At 48.2% G+C, this 17,973-nt stretch overlaps 1 protein-coding gene across 4 annotated transcripts in view; it reads left to right on the top strand.

Annotated features, from left to right (window-relative positions):
• Positions 1-8,917, top strand: part of LOC146207861 (protein suppressor of white apricot-like) — a 46,927-nt gene extending 38,010 nt beyond the window's left edge. For 3 of the 4 annotated variants that reach the window (XM_084591101.1, XM_084591118.1, XM_084591126.1), the window contains exons 12-14: positions 1,898-1,960; positions 4,094-4,390; positions 8,620-8,917. In XM_084591101.1, coding sequence (XP_084447227.1) covers positions 1,898-1,960; positions 4,094-4,390; positions 8,620-8,701 — 442 coding nt within the window. In that variant the 3' untranslated portion in view covers positions 8,702-8,917. The remainder of the gene's footprint in view (positions 1-1,897; positions 1,961-4,093; positions 4,391-8,619) is intronic. The other variant, XM_084591110.1, reaches the window with a different exon arrangement.
• Positions 8,918-17,973: the final 9,056 nt, after the last annotated feature.

Below are 17,973 nucleotides of genomic sequence, written 5' to 3' on the forward strand. Positions count from 1 at the left end.
TACGAGATGTTGCCGGCTAGGACGCTCGACTTCAAGGGGCAGCGCTGTCACGGCGGCAAACACAGCAAAAAACGCATCACAGTGCTGCTTTGCACAAACATGGATGGCTCGGACAAGCGTCCGCCGTTAGTCATAGGCAAAAGTGCCAAGTCGCGCTGTTTTAAGGGAACTCGTAGCCTACCTGTGCAGTACAAGGTGAACAACAAGTCATGGATGACCCGCGCTATTTTCACCGAGTGGATGATGGCATTCGACCGCGACATGAAGCGGCAGGGCCGTAAAGTTTGCTTGCTTTTGGACAATTGTTCAGCGCATCACTCCGACGAAGTCAAGCTCACTAACACGGAGCTGAGGTTTTTCCCTCCCAATTGCACGTCTGTCTTACAGCCTCTCGATCAGGGCGTGATTCTTAGCCTGAAGCGCGCTTACCGCGGGAGGTTAATTCAGCGGCTGCTTTTTAACACTGAAACCGGCCGAGACACGAAGGTGGACTTGTACGTGGCACTGCAGATTATGTCTGCTGCCTGGAGCACACTGGGGCGCTCAGTAATTGTGAACTGTTTCAGGCACGCCGGATTTACCGAAGGTCGACCCGTACACTCTGCTGGCCTAACACCAGGCGTTACAGACGACGACGAAGAGGCGTCACCGGCTCCGGGGATCGCGGCCGCCTGGAAAACGCTGGGAGAAATAGGAACCGTGCCGCCTAATCTCGAGCTCGACGAATAAATACATCGGCGCTGACGCTTGTGTTGTTGTTCACGAAGATGTGAGTGATGAGCAGATCATAAAAGCTGCCCGGAATGATAAGACTCTTCCGATGAAGAAGACGACGACGTACAGGAAGCGCCGGCTGCGGCAACCGCCGTACAGGTGATGGACGCTTTTGATGTCATCAGGAATTTCGTTGCTGTCCGAGACGACGATGTTGCAATGGGTTTGCTGACCGAGTGCGAAAATCGCGTGACGGCGTTGCTCGCCGTGAAGCGTAAGCAAACCAAGCTTACAGATTTTTGGCATTAACGCCTTTGCTGCTGCTTGGGCAATTCTTTCTGCGTTTCACGTCAAATTTTTGCGATAACGAAGTTCCGCGAGAACGAATTTTTTTTCGTGCACCGTGAATTTCGTTATAGCGGGATTCAACTGTATCTGCAAGGAATATCAGTGGCGCCATTCAAAGTGCATACTGAGTCTCGTGGCCATTTTTAGTAAATTTATTCGGAGTATTAAGCTCTGTAGGCATCTTTGGATGCATGAAAATAGGTTAATGACCTTATTCTTTAATTGCAAAATTGAAATTGATGAAGGGGAGCCAAGTTTTGAAAAAAGTTTATCGGTTGGTTTGCTTGCAGGAAATTTTTTATACATCATTTTGGGTGGTATTCACTGAAGCAGGGTTTTGTAACATTTGAGCTCTAAAGCTGATATAGTTTTTGCACATAGCTGTTCCCAGTTTCATCAGTGACAGTAAAAGTTTAATCTAATGTGTAGTTTGTTTTCAGTGTGGAAGTAAAATGTCTAGTTCACTCAAATCTTATAGTGATAAAATGGAGATTTAAATAGGGAAAGCAGGAAATCGAGCAATTTTAAAAAACACAACATGGTGTTGAAATTATCGACCCTAGAGGCATCTCATGATTCACTGCGTTAAGCTAGGCAGCTACAGTAGAATCTCGGTGATACGAAATTCAAAGGGAGACGAAAATTTTCGTATCACCCGAAATTTAGTATCACCAAAAAACGAGCAAAATCCGTTTTCAACCCTTCCAACAGGTACGAAATATTTATTTTCGTTGAAAGAAATCGCGTATATCCTTCTGCACCTTTCTTTCCGCGAGATCTGATAACAGAAAGTTTTGAAAACTGAAAAATTGGGCCGCTGTCTTCTCCCGCACAGACTCGGAGGTCACGGCGCGCCGCAGAACATCGATGGCGTGCATCGTTTCTGCTGCCGTCGGCGGTGGGTCATCAACGCTTTGGTCATCGTCATCTTCGTCACTGCATGGAATGCCAGGCTGTGATGACGCTTCCTCCGCAATATCTTCAACCGTGCGGAGACCACAGGTGGCGAGGTCGTCGTCCACGGTGACGAAATCGACGACGCAACAGTCGACGTCAAGTTGATTCCAGACATCAATGGGAATCGGGTCTGGCACTTGCGAGGCAGTAGCCACAGCGGATTTGAAAACCCCACACTTCGCGAAACAATTGGCGATGGTCGTAGGAACGACGCGATCCCAGGCAATTGCAAGAAAATGCACAGCGTCCAGAAGAGTAATCTGGAGATTCGCGTCCTTCCTTTCAATCTTCGCAAGGAGGCGGCGCACCAACAAAGCTTTAAAATGGTGCTTAACATTCCTTATAATCCCAGCATCCTGTGGTTGCAAATGACTTGTTGCGTTCGGGGGCAGGAACACCACCTTAACACTCTGTAGTGTCATTTGTTTTGGATGGGCGGTGCACTGGTCCAGCAGCAAAACTATTTTTCTGTTGTGGCAAGACATCTTGCGGTCGAGGTACGTGACGAATTCCATAAACAAAGAAGACGTCATCCATGCTTTTTTGTTCGCCTTGTAGACGCAGGGCAATCAACCGGCTGCCTTAAAGCATCGGGGCTTTTGATATTTGCCAATGACTGTCAGTGGCATCTTTTCTGATCCGTCGGCGTTGCAACAAAACAAAACTGCAATGCGCTGTTTGCTCTTTTGTCCGCCCCGGCAGGCATCGCCTTTAAAGCACAAACTTTTTTCGGGCTGGAGATTGTAAAACAGCCCTGCTTCATCTACATTAAAAACATCACGTGCCTCATATCCCGCTATGTAAGACGGCAGTGTGTTGTCATCCAGTCTTCCACGGCGGAGGCGTCGACCTTTTTTCCTTCGCCACAAACGGTCTTGTATGAAAGATTATGACGCACCTTGAACCGGTGAATCCATCCACTGGAGGCCTGAAAGTCATCAATTCCAAGTGTGAGTGCGATGTCCGCTGCCTTCTCACGAAGCACTTTTCCGTCTATGTTGACGCCGGCCGCCGTGACCTCTCTGAACCGCGTTGGAAGAACCTCTTCCAACTTCACATGGTGGGCAGTTTTGGCTTCTTTAGAATTCATTGCGAAGTGCTGCACATTCTGCATAATTTGGTCGCGCTGACCAACAATCGTTGACAGCGGCAGGCCTAGCTCCTTGGCCATGTCAGTGCGCCTTTTCTTGGGCTCTTTGTCCACCTTATTTAAAATTTCCAATTTGTTTTTAAAGGTCAGTGCCTTTCTCTTCCGTGACATTGCAGTATGATGTATCTTTTCGCGTTACCGAGATGATCCCAAAACGACGCGCTATCAACGCGTTGTCAGCCTCAACAAACGAGAAAACGAAGCAACGTGTTGCCGCTGCAGCGGAGACTCCGGAAAGCGGAAGAGCGTGGCCTGCGGCAGCGGGGCGGCGGAGAAATGTGGAGAGGGCCGCAAGACCGTGCGCACAACACCAATAGCAGAAAGCAACAACGAGATAAAAAACAGAAACAAAATGCGGGGGAGAGGGGAGAGAGAGCAGGAAAGGGGGGGGGGGGGGGGGGGGGGGGCAAGATATCGCCGCCTTCTTCGCCAACTTCGCTGCTGCCGCAGGTTGCCAAGCCGGTTTTTTCCCGCTGTATTTTTTTTTTTTTCTTTTGCGCGCGTGTGCGTGATCCATGCAGTGCTGCGCCACTGCGCACTTTTCTCACTGTGAGTGTGTGCATGGGCCTCGACCGGTCGTGGTACCGAAGTTCGTATCACCCGTAGCGAAAAGAAAAAGTGTTCGGAACATCCGATTTCTTGCCCACTGAACGCAATGCAATTCGGCCGGGGAATTTTATGAATTCGTATCACACCGAATTTCGTATCAGCCGAGTTCGTATCACCGAGATTCTACTGTAGTGGGTGCCAACCTTAGCTCGCAGTTAAGAGGTAGCATCAGGAGGATGGAAACTGCAAAATTTGCTAAAATTTGCACAGAATGTTATTGAAATTAGTCATTCTCTTCTGCGCCACCATGCAACTAGGCAGCTGTTTTCTGTGTGCTGTTTTGGATGAAGAGTAATTTTTAAATGTACTTTTCAGGCTTCTCCCTGATATTCAGCGAGCTCCGGCCGACTCACTCCCAGGCTCCCCGACAAACCCCACTCGGGAGCGTAGTGGTGACCGTGTGACCCCACCCAACAGTGCCTCTCAGCGGCACAAGTCGCACAAGTCCTCATCTTTGTCCAAGTCAAGACACCGGTCACGGTCACCAGCGAGCAGCAGGCATCGTCACCGGCACCACCATCACCACGGGAGGGAGGAACCCTCTCAGTTACGTTCACAAGAAAGACACCATCGGAAGCATCATCGGTCACCGCGGCATGAAGTCTCAAAGAGGTAAGGGGCGAAAAACTTGACTGCGTAGCTGTGTTCGGTTCTGTACAAGTATAGTCATGTGTTTTGCTCTCTGTCACTTACATGTTGTTCAGTGCTTTGCAACATTTTGCTGCTCTGGCATTACCATGATTTTCTTCGTTAAATTTAAATTTCGCAGCACAACAGTTTTGTCATCTTGAACTCTCCAGAACATTTCACAGTCATCTCAGAGGGAAAGTTTTGAATTGTGGAATTGGGCGTTGTTATTATTATTATTATTATTATTATTATTATTATTATTATTATTATTATTATTATTATTATTATTATTATTATGTTCCTGATGGGGATAACTTGGACATATATTTTTGGTTTCACCATCATCGCCGCCCATCTAAATTCAAGTTCCCGATCGCCGATTTGATGCTGTGTTTATCCGCCACCACCACCGTCACCGCAGCAGAGTGGGAGCCAGAGAATTGAAGGGTGGCGTCTGACCATGCCGCCTTTTTCTCCTCGCTTTTCTGCAAGTCGGCGACAGCAAAATGGTGCCCTCCATCACACCTGATGAACTGAAACCCATTTCAGGATGATTGTCATTTTGCGCCGCAAGCTTGAGCATGTGCGTCTCTGTTTGCATGCACGCACAGAGTCCGAGTGGAAAGTGAGGTTGCCAGGTGAACGGGAAGAACTGGAAGAGTTCTTTCGCCGAGCTTTGTGGGTAAACGCAATAATCACAGTGCAGGTCCCATTGAGTACAGGCGCCGCACTGCATTTGGCACCCAGTTCGGGCAGCATTCTGCCAGAGCTGTGTCTGGTCTTGCTGGCTGCGCATTACAAGGATGCTCGTGCCACCTAGTGGCTGCTCCCCAACACAGTGTTCGCAAACCTCACCCGTATGGCCCCAGATGGTGCAGCAGGCAGCGCACTTTGCCACCACGCGCTTTTCATCTGTCTTTCGGGACTGTAGCGCACCTTCACTCACGCACTCCTGTGAGCGCTTTAGCACGCATTCTACACAACCTTGTGGCCCAGTTTTTCCACTTGTTCGTTTTGAGGCAGCAGCAAAATTTCGCTCTATTGAAAATTTGATAAAATTTACTTTGTTATACTGAGACTAAAATACATGGTGTTCTATGGACACGAAGTTGTGAAGATCAAAATACTTTGTTACATCGAGGATTTCATTACATTGAAGTTCGTTGCATCGAGGTGTAGAGCTCTTATTATACTCTGCATGAAGAGAGCTGAAGACAGAGCTTGAAACCTGCTTATGTCATCCTACTTGTAAATGTCATTGCTCTAGTTCTCTTGTTCACTGCTCCATTTCACTGTAACTCACAGTGGTTAATATATATATCTTTTTGCTTCCTTTCCTGCTCTCAACGCCCTAAAGGCAGCCAGCAGTGTAGCTGTGGGTCTCTTATGCTCTGCTAGCATAGCATGGTTTTGCGAAGCTCGCAGTAGGTATTGCATTTATGCGGCCCCATATTGTTTTCTCCTTATTTACTGTACTAGCAGGACTGAACTTGAAAGACAGATCATGGTATTTAGACGATTGTAAGTCGACTTGAATGTAAGTCAACCTCCCAAATCGCATGTCCCGAAATAGAAAAAACATACTGCGGTGAATGCTCTCGACAACGAAAATTTGTTGCCTGGCTGTACAACTCGTCTCCACTTCAAATCACGTTTCGTCGATATACGCGGCAAGCTTGGCCTCCAGCTCTGGATAGCATACCAACTGTATCCCTTGGAAGCCCCTTCTCTTGGCATCTCACTTGAAAATTCTGTGTCGCTGCTACCGTCACTCCCGCAAAGCCTGTTTAGAAGCTTCGAACTTGCGGCCTACAGCGCAGTTGTTGCTTCAGCATAGATGATAGCCGCCTTTAAGGGGGGACATGGCTCTTAAAGCTATTTTCTTAATTTTTGACCAAACTGAATAAAACTCGGTATTATGATTAAATTTCTTGCATTGATTTAAAATATGTAACTTTTTCGAATTGGTCAATTAGTTTGAAAGATAAATGAAATTGTTTATTTGCAGAAACAATGAAAAAGTAACCACACTACAAAAAATTCTGATGGATACTTTGCTAGGTACTAGAAAGCATAAAGAATACAATTTTACGAGCACTTTTTTGGTATAACACACCTTAGCGATGTTTTAGCAATTCAAAGTTCACTGTTCCAAATGTAGGTGCCCTACTGTGATGTAGAGCAAAACTAAAAATCTTTTGAAACATAAATTGTGAAATCTGTTCCTAACATTGTGTGCTTCGCACTTTTAGCTACATGCCACAATGAAAATTATGACGGTACCTCCATTAAAAGCAGAGATATCACTTCCGCAAATGAGCAAGAAGTCAAGAATTGTTGTTTTGACAAAACGAGAAAAAAATGTTTTTTTTTTTAATTTATGGGCGGATTTGGACCAGATTTGCACCATTTGTGCATTTTCTCGTGCTCATTCAAAAACTGCAAACTGTTTTTACCTAATGCAGGTAGTTTTATATATAATAAGGAAAACTGGCCTTTTGTTTGGAGGAAGCATGGTTGGTAAACATACAGTCTTCAGGAGAAGATCTCGATTTTTAAATGGTCTAGAATCATCAACAGACTGCACTAATGCATAAATGAACCTTCTAGGATTATCTGGAAGAAAGTTGGAAGCCGACATATCGCTGCTCCAAAATGGTGACTTATTCAATTTTGAGAAATCTGCGAAAATATGTTTTTGGCACATTTTTGAATTACCAAGGCTAACAGCAAGTCAATAAGATGAGTTATGACTGGCTTTTGGTATGAGATCACTGTTTCCCGCCAACATAAACGCCCCTGCAACTCAGAAGTAAATTTATTTCGACAAGGTTTGCGATTCCGCATGCCGCGCGTGACGCCATTTTGCGGCCCGCCGCGCCACTAACTTTTCGAAGCGCTCGATCTGTCGCGCCCAAGAAAACTGCTTAGGTATCACTTTTTCATCTGCATCGTCATGTGACAATGCTCGTATGCAGCAGGAATCGCGTCGAGTAAATCGTTCGCTCTCCTATCTGTGGTGCCGAGCACCATCGGCTACGCTCTCATCAGCCCATCGCGAGGCTTCCTCACTGATTGCGGATAACACGATGCCGTGTCACCGGCGCGCCTCTTATCTCAACCTTTCTTCGCTTTTTAGGCCACTATGACGATCGAGCCTAAATTTTCCGTGTTTTACACCGCGGTCGTGTCGACGGAGCGTCGCTAAACGAGCTAGGCCTAACTACGCGACCTTGTCAAAATGGCGCCAGGCCGCAAGCATTCGATGCCAGTAGCCAGCCAAAAGTGGCCATTTCGGTCACATGCCTTCGGAGCCCAATAGCAGCGCGTGTCTCGCACAATTTTGTCCCTTTGTTTTCCGCTTCGGGTGTTCACTCACGGACGCCAATCGTGACATGGGAATAGCCTGAATCACAATCTTTCGAACGAGACTAAAATGGCGCCAGTGGAGCGTGTATTTTTTTATCTGCGGCCGATCAAAACTCGGTTTGATTTGACCTCTATTTAATGGGCCAAGCGTTCAAATTTACAACTTTGGAATGCTGTAACATGCGAAATAGGTGGTATTTTTTAGCCAAAATTTGCATATAGCTGCGGAAACATCTCAGGACCTCGAAAATCCGATTTCTAGACTAGCCGCAAAGAGCTGTATTCCCCCTTAACACTGCACGGAACAAGCACCAAATGCTTTTTGAACTGCAGAGCTCGTCATGAAGCATGTAGCCGGTCGTTAAGTCAAGAGTGCGAACTCAACGAATAATCTATGTCTGATCTTCCATCATCCATCAACACTCCCTGTAAGTGCTGCCGTGTTAAGTGACCCGACGCTACTGACGTGCAAAAAGGGAGTGTCGCTGTGACTAGCAGCTGCTCTTCCGTGAACTACCGACACTCCCAAAGCTGCAGTTGTGCTGTGCGGTAAAATATAAAGAAAAATTCTTTCCGAGAAGCAGTAACTGAAGGTTGCACTCAAAGCCTTAGAGCAAATACGCCATAGCCTCCCTGATATGGTTTTTGTCTTGCTTTTATAACAGTGCCATGCTTTGGCTTCGAATGTAAGTTGACCCCCCAACTTCGAATTTTTGAATTTTAAAAAGGGGTCAACTTACAATCGTATAAATACAGTATTTATTTTCATAAAATCTTGCAGACTGTATCTAGATGCAGCATTTTCATTTCTCGTGTTTCCTGTCTGACATTTTTCTTTCCAGGCCATACAGCAAAAGCCCATCACCAGTGAAGAGGTCCAAATCTAGAAGATCACGGTCAAAAAGTCCGGGGAGAAGAAAGTAGACAATCCAACTATTTTGTACAGTAGTCTCACAGTTGTAAATATATCTTTGTATATGCTACCAGAATGCGCAGAGGATTGTTTCATTCTTCATTTGGTACTGTGTAATGACAGTTGGAGAACAAATTGTTTCAGGTTGCTGATATGTTGGTGGCTAGTCTAAACAAAGCTTTCATACAGCCATTTTTGGCAAATAAAGATTCTGATTAACCTTGTTGTTTGCTGGCGTAACTGGTTTTGAATCTGTGCAATTTGCTAGCTATAGCTGTGCTGCTAACCTACAGCACAACACTGCAGAAATGACCGGACAAAGGCAAGGCGGCAGCACGAGGTGGTACTGACAAATTATTGCTATTGCCTTGCCTCTGTCCTATCATTTCCGTCTCATGATGTCCCACCAACTGTCCAATAAACGTATTTATTAAGCTGCAGCATAAACCTAAGTCATTCGGTATTGGTCTAATGTACATGTATTTGTTTGAATTGAAACATTTTCATCTACAGGCGTAATGTGTTTGGGGCACCACAGACAAACGGTGTACATCAGAGTTCGTTAATTTGAATGCGCCTGATTCGAACTTCAAGTTATGTTTGGTGCTATGATCCCATGAAGCTCACGTTTGTTGAGAGTAAAAGATTCACTGGTAATTCAAATGCATCATGAATATACGGGCCACACTGCTAACCACACCTGTTGCGAGTGGTCATGCAGCAGTGGCTATGGAAACTGCTCAAAATGAGCAAGTTCAGTGACGAATACATGAATGGAGTTTAACTCTTGTGAAATAAATGCCTCTAGGAACCTTTCTAAGACCCCCAAGTTTTGTGATTGTGCAGAAAACTGGATTTTATAATTTTTTGATAAATTTTAACAACAAAATTGTTCATTGTTATTATAGTGTTTGGCTAATGGGAATAAGCAGTGAATATAGAAGGATGAGAACAAAGTTTTGCTAATGCCTTTACATGGTTGCTGCCCAATTGAATGCAAGCTGCCACGTCAAGTGCTGCAGCTATGGCAACTATGTGCTCACGCTTGTAGTCCAGTCTTAGTGTATGTACACAAGTACAAGTTGAGTTCTTTGTATAACTTTCTGCATTTTAAATACTTTGCCCCTTTGCTGTAAAACAATATGCGGCCCGAATGGTTTGCCACAGATCTGCATGGCTATACATATATAGTTTAGGCTTCGCGATACGCGTTACTCTGATTATTATAGAAAGTTTCTCGAGGGAGCGACCGCTTGCACCAACGAACCAGCGATACAGCGTGCAACTTGAATTTCCTGTATCCTAGCCGATTGAATGATAGCATCACGAGGCATGCACTGCCACTAGTATTGCGGGAGGTGCTTCGATGTCAGCTCCTATTCTCTGCAGGCATGCACTTTAGCGGTCCGCGAGTTGTGCCATAGATGATTTTTTTCTTTTCTATGTGCATGCTGGGAGTACAGCGACGGGTACTTACTGCATGTCAACCATTGGCATCACCTTGCGGCACTGCTTCACAGAAGCTCCTTTGGTTTGTTAACGAAGAAATATAACAGCCAAAAAAAGATGAACAACACAACAGAGGGGAGAACAACACAGGACAACGGCTGGACTATTAGTCCACCCAACAGTTAGTCTGGTCGTTGTCCTGTGTTGTTCTCCCCTTGTGTGTTCATATTTTTTTGGCTGGTATATTTCCTCTTTAACGTGCCTTACCAACAGCCCTATACCATTCAGGCCTGCTTCTTTGGCTTGCACCGAGTTCCAGATTGGGCATTCCCACATTTCGCGCGCAAGGCAGCCCAAATATAATTAACCATGCGGGCTAGAGCAAGTTGCCGAAATTCTAATTATCCAGTCACATTTACGTTAAAAATTGCGGAACCACACAAATTCGGATGATCGGGTGATGAACCATGAAAAGAAAGCAAGTACATAACTGTGGAGAACGAAACATGAAGCTGCAAGACAAGCGGATTGCCTTACGCACGGAATGCATGATCCCCCTAAAAAAACAAAAAAAGAAACGGGTTGTTATTTTTCCTTTGATATTTTGATTCGTCCATTTTGAGGTCCTCAGAATTTACCCTTAAAAGGCCACCACAGGTTCTCCGCATAAATGGTCAACATGTAGCCGCCACATGATTCGCACTCTAGTAATATATAGCCGTCGACCCCTCCGGCTGGACCTCAGTATCTAGCAGCAGCATCTGCTTCCAGAAAGCGCCATGCACCTGATGCGAGAAATCCCCACGATGCAACGCTGGAATTGACAATACAGGAACTGCAGCTGTCAACCCTACTCGAGCCAGGCAAAAGGACTGCATCAATATTTTATTACACCTAAGGCCAATTGACCCTGCTAGCATTTCGTAGCTCCTGACGTGAAGATAATAGGTCGTAAAAGATTGAGGGAAGATGAGGCGGCCTTCGTAGATATGTGCCGCAATGCTGACTCTCCTTGCGGATCCTTGTTCGCGTACATACATTTGGCCACTCGCTTAATCATCAGTCCCTTAACCTGTGCCTCTGTTAATTTCACACGCTCTTCAGCATACAGTAGCTACCATGCACATTACGTGAAAGACCGCCTGATATAGATACTATACAGCCCCTCGTTAACTAAGCCATACGAGAGTGCCTGCGTGGCCGACTCGGATTGCAAGGGCCCTGAAAAGATTCTGTCCCCCTCACACTCTTATCGGAACCAAGAAGCATGAGTTGGCAGCTCCTGCCAAATTGGTCATGTCACGTGCACTTGTCACATATAGCGCTGCTGAACAGACACAAACACAGCGAACCATCACCAACTTGCCCAAGCTTCCATTCTGGTGTGTCACATGGTCGCGTGACGTCACACAACCACCTACGATCAATCAGTGGCCAACCATATGTAAACTGTCAGCTGCCATCTACCTGCCATAACAATTAAGGGCCGTTATTTTAAGGCGAAAGCCTTTCCTGGCTCGTGGTGAAAATCTCGCATGCGCGAGATCTGTCCGCAAGATGTGTTCTCCTTATCTAGCTGTTTTGCCGTCTCCATGGCAACGTAGGGAGCGCAACACCGTAATAATAGTAATAAAATTTTCTGAGATCACTCCGGAATCTGCACTGGAGAAATGCATAAGCCTAAGCGTTGTTGTGTTGTCTCAAAGATGTGCCAGCGGGATTCCGCGAGTGATACATACTGGCCTTTCCTGTAAACCACTTAATTCTCTAATTAATTACCTAATTAATCCACACCAACCATTTTGTCACTTGCACATCTTTCCTTGTTGCTCCATCTGATGGTACCATTCTTTTTTAGATTTACCAACTATAGTTCCTCTTCCGTGAGTGACAGATACTGGCCCTTTCCTATATTCATGGAGGCGAAATGGGTCCTTGTGCTTTGCAGTGTCAGTGCACATGTTAAAAACCCTTATGGGCTTCAAATTACTACGGAACCCTCCACTATAGCTCCCCTTTCACTCTCTGCTTTCACTCCCATCTTCCTCCCTTCCTTTATGGTGTGGTCAAGGTGTCCACAAAACAAGTGTGACAGACATTGCATTTTTATTTTTCAGTGAATCAATGACCTAATTAAACCACAAGAACCATTTTGTCATTTGCGCACCTTTCCTTGACACTATTCTTTTTCCGTATACCAACTAGTTCCTCTTTTGCCGACAAAGTCATGCCCACGCGAAACCAGCCTACATAACCATACAGTGCTTACGCATTAATAATTTGTTTGCAGGAAATGCTCAGTACCTGTCACGCTTTTCCGTGGTCATTTTAACCGCGCTTCAAGAGAAGTGGGAAGGTAGGAGTGAAAGGGGAAAGAGAAAGGTGCCGTAGTGGAGGGCTCCAGAGACCGTTTGCGGATCTTTAACGCACAGCAAACGGACGCATCTACGTTTCGCCGCTATCGAAACGCAGCCACCGGCGGTCGGGATCGAACCCGGGTACTTCGGCACAGTAGTCAGGTGTCTTACCACTGCACCACCGCGACGGGGCATGCAGTACAAAGGGGTCGCTCTGGCAATTTCTCACGGGGCGACAGGCCTATATTCGAATTCAAGACGAGAAACATGGACCCTATACTATTGGATCCCGGGGTATACCACAGGGCGCAGTGTTGTTGCCCCTCCTCTTCAAACTTGTAATGAAATAAGCTCCATGTCTGGCATCCGATATGCCATATATGCGGATGATATCTCTATCTGGGCAAGGGAAGGCAATCTTGGACACTTGGAAACAAGCCTACAACAGGTAGCGGAGGTGGTGGACGCTTACGCTGCGTACTAAGTCTACAGTGTGCCCCCACCAAATCAGAATTTGTCCACATCCGTCCCTCCCCTCAACGAAGACACTTCAATTCGCCTTACACTCCCTTCGGGTCCGATTAGAGGGGCCAAGGGTATCCGCGTCTTTGGTGTCTTTATGCACCAACAACGCAGACAGGACACAACACTAACAAAACTTCGCATGTATGGGGACCAGGTGGGCCATATGGTCCGCCGGGTCTCCAATAAGCGTGGGGGGTTACGAAGTAAAGATGCCTTGTGGCTGGCACATGCCTTCATTACGAGTAGAATTCTCTACTCAACCCCGTACCTTCGCATGCGCAAACATGAGGACCAACTCGAAGCCGTACATCGCAGAATTATCAAACGGGCTCTTGATCTCCCTTTTGCCACATCCAACCAGCGTTTGTTGGACCTTCGTATGATCAACACCTATCGGGAACTCCGAGAGGCCGATCTTTTCAGCCAATGCACGTGCCTATAACAAACGCCATCCGGTCGCCGCATTCTTGACCGACTACACATCCAATGCGCCACCACATTTGTGGAACGGGTACGAGCGTTAGAACCCTGCAGATGCACCCTCGGGTTCAGATCCATTCACCGCAACATGTCACACTCTGACCATAATGGCCGTCGCCAGGCGCGTGCGGAAGCACTGGAGCGGCATATGGTCGACAACATGTATACTACGTGGACATTGCCGGTCCCTACCGTGAGAGGTGGTTCACCGCGGCAGTGGTCCACAACACCAACACAGTGGCAGGACTCACGTTCCACGCCCACGACACGCGGGGGAAATTGGGATTGCGCCCGCCCTCTCCCTCCTCCAAGGGAAACACATCATTACCGACTCCAAGGAGGCCTGTCGGAATTATGAACTGGGTTGGATACCTCTTCTTGCCAAGCGCATCGTACAAAATTGCTGTCTGTCCAGCGACCCTCTAAATTGTAACCTCATCTGGGCTCCCGACCATCAAGGACTCCTCGGCAATGAGTTAGTCGATCAGGCGGCCCTCGCGCTCTCCCCGGGCATTCAAACTTGCTCGGGATGTCTACTCTGAGCCAACCCAATACCTTATCACGTTCAAAGAAATTACTACATATAAGGACAGCCACCGCCGCTTTCCGGAGGTGAAGCAGGATTTGCCCGTGTTGCGACCGCCAGACGCGGTTGTTGAGCCCAGCGCCGGGGACGCTGTCCCGAAAGTTCCGTCCCCCATCCCCCACTGTCTGGCTCCCGACTCCGGGAAGGCAGTGTTTCCCGGAATGCGAGCTTCTGCGAAGGCAGCCGGCGGCTCGGAGCGAGACGTTTCGGCCGGGGAGTTTACGTTTTACCACAGCTGCTGATTCGTCCGTCCGGGAGGACCACGTTGAGGCTCTCAACAAAGTTCTCGATCGAATCCGGGAAGCTGGAATGACGGTTCATCCGAGAAAGTGCTATCTGGGGCTTGAGGAACTCTCGTTCCTCGGGCACAACATCGGAAGGGGCAACCTAAGCCCAATGAAGAGCACCTTGGAGAAAATCCGCGACGCTCCGAGGCCTACAACTAAACGACAAGTTCGGGCATTCTTTGGGCTGTTCGGCACACATGCGGAGCAGTAACTTCTTTAGGGTACCGTTCATTTTCTGCACCAATCCATTCGCCATGGGACAAACCGGCGTCCGCGCACAGGACTTTGCGCTAACCTCGATTAGCCCTGACCGCGAGGCAACGGCACAGCAGCGTGCACGTATGTTTTGCGTCTGATATGTTTGTGTAAGCGTGATGTTTGAATCAGAACGCTTAGTCGCGCTTGGTGAGAAGCTGGGTCTACAGGGAGTAGAACTCCACGAGTTTCTGAGGGAAGAGCGGGTGGCGGAACGCGAGCGGCGTAGGCTGGAAGATCGGCGCGTAAAAGAGCGCTATGAAATGGATATGGAGCGTTCCGAGCTGAAGCTCAAGGAAATCGATAAGGAAATAGCTCTCCTTCAACTAAGGGCGAATGCTGACGTTAGCGTCACTTCAGCCAGTGAGCCCAGCCCGTCGGGGATGGCATCCCAACCCCTCGTCGTTCGCCCGCAAAAATCGATGTCCCCATTTAATGAAAAAGGGGATGACCTTGATGCGTACTTGACGCGTTTCGAGCGTGTCGCTGAAGCGCAGCAGCGGCCACGTGATCAGTGGGCCACTGCTCTAAGTACTTTCCTCACGGGCGAAGCCTTGAGTGTATTCAGCAGAATGCCAGCGTCCAACTCAACTGACTACGACAATGTGAAGCATGCTCTGCTCCTCAGGTTTCGATTAACTGAGGAGGGATTCCGCCAGAAGTTTCGAAACGAAACACCCAATGATCACGAAACTCCCTCGCAGTTCGTTGCTCGTTTGGGGAATTACTGTGGAAGGTAGATAGAGCTTTCGAAGACGGAAGAGTCGTATGAAGGATTAAGGGTCTCCTTCTGGCAGAGCAGCTGTTAGAGAACTGTGCACCAGCCATGGTCACATTCATAAGGGAGAAGAAGACCACAGACCTGAGCGAATTGGTGCAGCGAGCCGACGAGTACGTGATGGCACGAGGGGCCGTCAACTTCGGTCGAAGGGACTCAAAGAGAGGGTATGGCTGCGGGCAAGGCAGCCGAACATCCGCGTGCGCCGGCATCGTCCTCCCGGTGCTTTATATGCTCATGACCAGGACACATTGCGGCGCAGTGCAGGGCGAACTGCGGCCAATCGCTACAAAAGAACTGTGACTCGTCTATCTCGAAAAACGTGTCGGCCTGCATACAGGATTGTTATCTGGAACTTAAAAACGGGCAGCGCGTCCTGATAGTAAATGCTACCGCGTCGGGAGAAACAGCAAGCTTGCCCGTCGTAGAAGGCGTCATCGGCGGAAGGAAAGGGAAGGTGCTGCAGGATACAGGCTGCAACATCGTAATAGTCAAGCGCAGCTTTGTAAGAGACGAGGAGATGACTGGGGACTACCGCGCTGTCTGCTTAGTAGACCGTTCGGCTAAGTTGCTTCCGGAGGTCCGCATTAGAAGTGACACCCCATACTACCGGGGCGAAGTTATAGCGGGCTGCATGGAGGACCCAATATTTGACCTGTTCTCGGAAACATTGAAGGGGTACGACCTCCAAATGCACCAGATGCTGCGTGGAAGCCTGAGGACTTAGAGACGAGGGAAGCTCCCAATCAGCACGAAGTCCCCCGCGACAAGGGTCCCGACCAGGGCGTCATGCCCACTGCGGCTGACACAACCCGCCAGCAAGCAGCCCAAAGATCCAAAGGTGGATTCCGCAACCTTCGGACTGCTACGGAATTACCTGATGTGAGCCCCGACCAAACTAGGCAGGACCAACAGGAAGACAGCAGCCTCCTCATTTGTTTCAAAGCGCAAAAACAAGGGAGGAGGACGAAGTGCAAGGGAGGCGGTTCGTTCACATTTCTTCTTCGTGACGGCCTACTATACCGGCACTATGTTCCCGAACTTGGAACGAAGACGAACCAGCTGGTAGTGCCCCAGAAACACCGGGGTAAAGTTCTCCAACTGGCACATGATGGGCAGGGCACCTAGGTAAAAAGAAAACAACTGATCGCATTATAGCAGACTTCTTCTGGTCAGGATTGCATGGAGACGTGAACAGATATGTGGCCTCGTGTGACATATGCCAGAGGACTGCGCCACGCAGCACAGGGCGTAAGGTTCCCTTGGAACGAGTGCCTCTCGTCGACACCCCATTCAGCGAGGTCGCTGTCGGTATATTGGGACCCCTCAAATCAACCACGCGCCGAGGCAACCGCTATTTTCTGACACTGGTAGATTACGCTACCAGATTCCCTGAGGGAGTGGCAATTGCAAGTATTGAGACGGAGCGAGTGGCCGAAGCACTGCTGCACATATTTGCGCGTGTAGGTGTGCTAGAAGTGATGCTAAGCGATAGGGGGTCCAACTTCACCTCCGAGCTAATGATTGAGGTTGGGTGCCTTTTGACGCTACGCCTGCAAACGACGACGCCGTACCACCCCATGGCGAATGGATTGGTGGAGAAAATGAACGGTACCCTAAAGAAGATGCTGCGCCGCATGTGTGCCGAACAGAGACTGGGATAGATTCATCGAACCACTCCTGTTCGCTTACAGAGAAGTGCCCCAGGCTAGCACAGGGTTCGCACCATTTGAGTTACTCTACGGACAGAATGTCCGAGGCCCACTGGCCATCTTGCGTGAACTGTGGATGGGCAGCAAGATTGAGGAAGAGGTGAAGACGGCTTACCAATATGTCATCGATCTAAAAGAACGATTGGAGACGACATGCCAAATCGATCATGAAGCACTGAGTCAGGCAGGAGAGCGGTACAAAGCGTACTATGATAAACAAGCCAAGCCACGGCAATTGCGGGAGGGTGATCAAGGGCTTCTTCTATTGCCCACGGAGAATAACAAGCTTAGAATGAAGTGGAAAGGCCTGTATACAGTCGCGGGAAGAAAAGGCGAAGTGGACTACGCTATCGACGTCGAGGGCGTAACAAAGACTTTCCACGCCAACATGCTAAAGAACTATTTTGCCCAGGGGGCGCAACCAGAACCCTAATTTCAGATTGTCTCCACGGTAGCCACAGACGAAGAGTGCGCCGAATTGATGTAGCCACTGGAAGACCAGGTAGGCCCACAAGACATAGCTATATCAGACCAGCTAACGCATCAACAGACGAAAGAACTGCAATGCCTGACATTAAAATATCGGGACGTTTTCACAGAGCAGCCAGGCTTCACGACATGGGCAGAATGCGCTCTACCGACGGAGAAGAGAGAGTCGATCCACGTGAGGCAGTATCCACTCCCTCACGCTGTCCAGCAAGCAGTTGAGAAGGAGGTGCATAACATGGTGCAGCTGGGAGTAATTGAAAAATCCCACTCCCCCTACAACGCCCCTGTTGTGTTGGTCAAGAAACCGGATGGTTCGCAGCGGTTTTGCGTGGACTTCCGGCGACTAAATGACGTGCTAGTGGCAG

Source organism: Amblyomma maculatum, chromosome 1 (assembly GCF_055883805.1).
Source record: "Amblyomma maculatum isolate TAMU_Amacu chromosome 1, ASM5588380v1, whole genome shotgun sequence".
NCBI classification, from domain to species: Eukaryota; Metazoa; Arthropoda; class Arachnida; order Ixodida; family Ixodidae; genus Amblyomma; species Amblyomma maculatum.